At 40.5% G+C, this 3,948-nt stretch overlaps 1 protein-coding gene across 1 annotated transcript; it reads right to left on the bottom strand.

Annotated features, from left to right (window-relative positions):
* Positions 1-2,922: 2,922 nt before the first annotated feature.
* On the bottom strand, positions 2,923-3,948 carry LOC140536882 (trace amine-associated receptor 6-like). Its single transcript, XM_072658949.1, has one exon. It carries the CDS (start codon positions 3,937-3,939, stop codon positions 2,923-2,925), a length of 1,017 nt encoding a protein of 338 aa, XP_072515050.1. The 5' UTR covers positions 3,940-3,948.

The following is a 3,948-nucleotide window of genomic DNA, read 5'->3' as shown; positions in this document are numbered from 1 at the left end:
ACCTACATGAGCTAGAGGACTACTGGAAGAATCTCATGTAGAAAAGTGTGTGAAAAAAGGAGCTTTTCAGCTTAAATGAAGAGCTTAAATGTTTGGTCTGCACCGTATTCCCACATAAGAGCCTAATCCCAACCATGAAATACATGCTGGTGGAAGCATCACAGTTCGGGGCTGTTTAGCTGTGATTGGGCCAGGAAAGACACAGACCCACACAAAATGCCATACCATAACTGTGGAAGCAGATGTGTTAGCATCTACACATACAGCAGTGCTTCCTATCCCTGGTCCCGGAGGACCCCCCGTCATGCATATTTGAGTATTTGTGCATTTGACCTGCCCCCAATGCACCTGATCATCAGCTCATTACCAAGCCCTTCCGGAGCTGAAGGTGGTTTATTCAGCAGGAGTGCAGCAGGTCCTCCAGGACTATGCTCAGGAATCCAGGCCCTACAACATCTAGGCCTGTGCCTGACTACCATTAAAGGCATAGACCACCCAATAATCTAAATGTCTCTGGTGTTTTCTAGCCTTGGACACTATACCTATATTCTACAGGACAGAATAGAAGCTGTATGATTCTCCCTTCTGAAATAATGGAGAAGGTTAGGAATCGGAACCTGAAGACTCCTCAAGCCTGTAGAGTCTAAATGTTTTCTTTCCTTTAGGTACTGGGATCAGTACAGGATCTACAGTGGTGAATATTGAGTGAGAGGATGTGGACGGCTTTAAAGTAGTAGCTATGTCAATGTTTTACTCTTTACAGTAACACAAGAGATTCTGTTAAATCAGTCTTACCTTAAAACTGACCATGATTTTAATGTTGATGCTTGAGTCTACTGTCCTGGACATTCCTCTTTATCACCCACAATGTTGAAAGATGATGTCCAGCTTTCACCTGTCATTCTGACCTCCTTCTGCTTCCTTAATACCACAACACATGACAACAGACTTATGTGGTGATCATGTGACATTATTCCATTTATTAATAATTTAGAAAAGTATTTGGACAGAAGAGTCTCAGTTCCTCTCAAAGTTTCTTCCTCCAGCTTGGAGGAAGCTTTTATTTGCTACTGTGGCCTTCGGCTTGCTCACTTGGGGTTCCATGTTTTATCATTTTGCTTCTTTTTGTCATTTTTCTGTATTTCTTTGAAACTTTTGTGACAAAATCAGGTTCTAAAAATGTGCTGAACTAATATATTTGACTTGACCTTAATGAAGCTTAACAGAAAGTCAGAAACAGCAACACAGAGACCTCAAAAAAACATTAGTCTGCCAAAAGGATGGATGAAGCTGAAGGTATTTTCTCTTTATAAAAGCAGAGTATGAACTCAGTAGATTCATCCAGCACAAATGTTGTGGCAGGACCTGAAGCTTGGTTTATTCAAGAAAGCCCACCACCATCACTGAGGTGAAGCTCTTCTGTAGGGAGGAGTGTGCTGGACTGATCAACAGTTACAAGGAGATCACAACAGCTACTGAACGCAGAGCTTCACGTACGTGTTGGATCACTTAGTTCAGTAAAGGAATGAAAGGAATTATTTATATTCATTGTTTTATCATGTGTTTGATTCACTCCAGTGCTGGAACTGCGTTTCCACCATCCCACTGTTTTTATTTATTTACTTACTTCTGTTCATCCTGCTAAATGGATCAAACTGTGTGGGGCTTTCAGTCCATGTGGTGATTGACAGTGGTGTGGCCACTGCTACATGAACCTGCTAAAGAACTGGCAAAGAACTTTTACATGAAGGTTGAAGGTTGAAGGTTTGTAAGACCTTAAAAAGGCTCGTCACACTCCTACACCTCTATGACAAACATGGTTCTTTATGGGCCCAAAACTGGTTCTTCTATGGCAATGCTCAAAGAACCATATGAACCAGCTTTATTTTTAAGAGTGTATGTAAAGTTTGGACCTGAGGCCTTTTCATTTATCATATGGCCTAAACCAGGTGTGGGGAACTGAGGACCAAGGTCCAGCACAGGTTCCTGATTTCCAGTTATGTAAACTGAAGGCGTCCTGCAGAAGTGGGGAATGAGTAAAGCAGCACTGCACAATCAGACTGGACTTCCTTTTATAACTTTAGGGATACAGTCAGGCTGTGTGCATGCCTTCCAGGGGTAGTTTGAGGTTTTACAAAACATTTCACAACAGAATATGAAGACTTTGTAAAAGGGCCAGTGCATACGGGCCCCCAATATTGTGCACGCCAGTCTGCTGGAAGCATTTGCTGAGCCAGTGCATTTGATCATGAACTTGAACACAACAGCATGTGCTTCTTTTCAGCCTGCTGCTGGTGTCACATCATTGTTCAGCAGAATGTAAATGGAGGAGAGAGCTTACTGTCTGATCTGTTAAATCAGCCAACAGACACCTGTAATATCCATCATCCGTCTGAAACATGAGGACAGTGAGGGTCATCTTAGCAGAATATGTATTATTTTTATATCATTTATGGTTTAAAATGCTTTAGTGCTGATGATTCATATTCATCATAATTTACAGTCTTAGAATGATAGAATTTTAATAATTGAACACCGGCATATGTAGGACTGTCTCACTCTCTAATGAAGAATATTTATAAGACTGGATGTTTAATGCCACACAAAATGAAATTTCACATAAAAAAGCAGATTCAATAATCATGTCTCTGATTACAGAACATTATGAAAATAATGCTTAAATATGCAAGGTTATTAAGATCATCATCATCTCCTATTAAGGCCGTACTGCTACTAATTTAACCCCCCTTCCATCCTCATTACTCATATTCATATAAAATATTATTTTCTACAGGTTTGTTTACTACAGTCTAATACAACAAATAATGTAAACAGAGATTCTGGACCTTTTATATGACACTGTCCTAAATGTGGTCAGTGATTGAAGTGGACTCAGCTTAGTCAGCTGAAACCAGCCTGAAATTAAAAACACTCTGGGAGCAAATTAAACCTTGAAGATGAGAATTTAAATATTCTACAAGTTACAATAAACTTAACTGATGTTCTGAACCATGGATAGAATATAGCGTAGATCAGTGGATTCACAGAGGAGTTCAGGCATATTACCCAAACAAACACAGTGTACACCATTAACGAAGTTGTCAAACTTTCCACTGATAGAGAACTTATATAAAATGGAATCCAGCAAGCAAGATAAACAAAGATCACAATTCCCAGAGTTTTTGCTGCTTTGGTTTCAGAAGAGTTTGCAGACCCATGTCTCTTTGAAGCATCAGTTACAGCTCTGACAGCTTTAGCTTGACGTCTTGCAGCAATAAAAATGATTGAATACAAGATCAGTATAACAGAGCAAGGAGTTAGAAAACAAAGGACCAGGTCAACGATCACCCAGGAGTGTTTTACAGACACTACACACTCTCCATAACATCTGGAGATTATCTGAGATGGAAGAAGATGATCATTAATGTATAAATAGATGATGATGAACAACAGACCTAAAGACCAGCCTAGACTTATGAACAGAACAGTTTTAGAAACTGTGATTCTAGTGGAATAAAGCAGAGGGTCACTGACAGCAATGTACCGATCAACTGCAATCAAAACCAGACTATAAAGAGATGCTGTCATTGAATGGTTGATGATTATTTCAGAAACAGAACATGCTGTTTCTCCAAGATACCAACAGGAGTCTATCAGCTGCATTATTCTCACTGGCATAACAAACATTCCCACGAGAAGATCCGCCACAGCCAGAGAGAGGATGAGCAGGTTGGTTGGAGTGTGGAGCTGCTTGAAGTGAGAGATGGAGATGATCACCAGCAGGTTCAGAAACACAGTGCACACAGATACACATGAGAGGACAATGAACAAGAGGATATTCCCGGGGCCTGATCGGACCTCCTTTCTGCATGATGCACTGTTCCCAGGAAAGCAGTACTGAACTGTGAGGTTTATGCTGTAGTTTACTGTGTCGTCCATCTGAAAGAG

Source organism: Salminus brasiliensis, chromosome 16 (assembly GCF_030463535.1).
Source record: "Salminus brasiliensis chromosome 16, fSalBra1.hap2, whole genome shotgun sequence".
Classification (NCBI taxonomy): domain Eukaryota; kingdom Metazoa; phylum Chordata; class Actinopteri; order Characiformes; family Bryconidae; genus Salminus; species Salminus brasiliensis.
This window is presented reverse-complemented; position numbering and strand designations above follow the sequence as displayed.

Coding starts and splice junctions, on each gene's coding strand:
- LOC140536882 (XM_072658949.1), bottom strand. CDS start 3,939: ATGGACGACACAGTAAACTACAGCATAAACCTCACAGTTCAGTACTGC.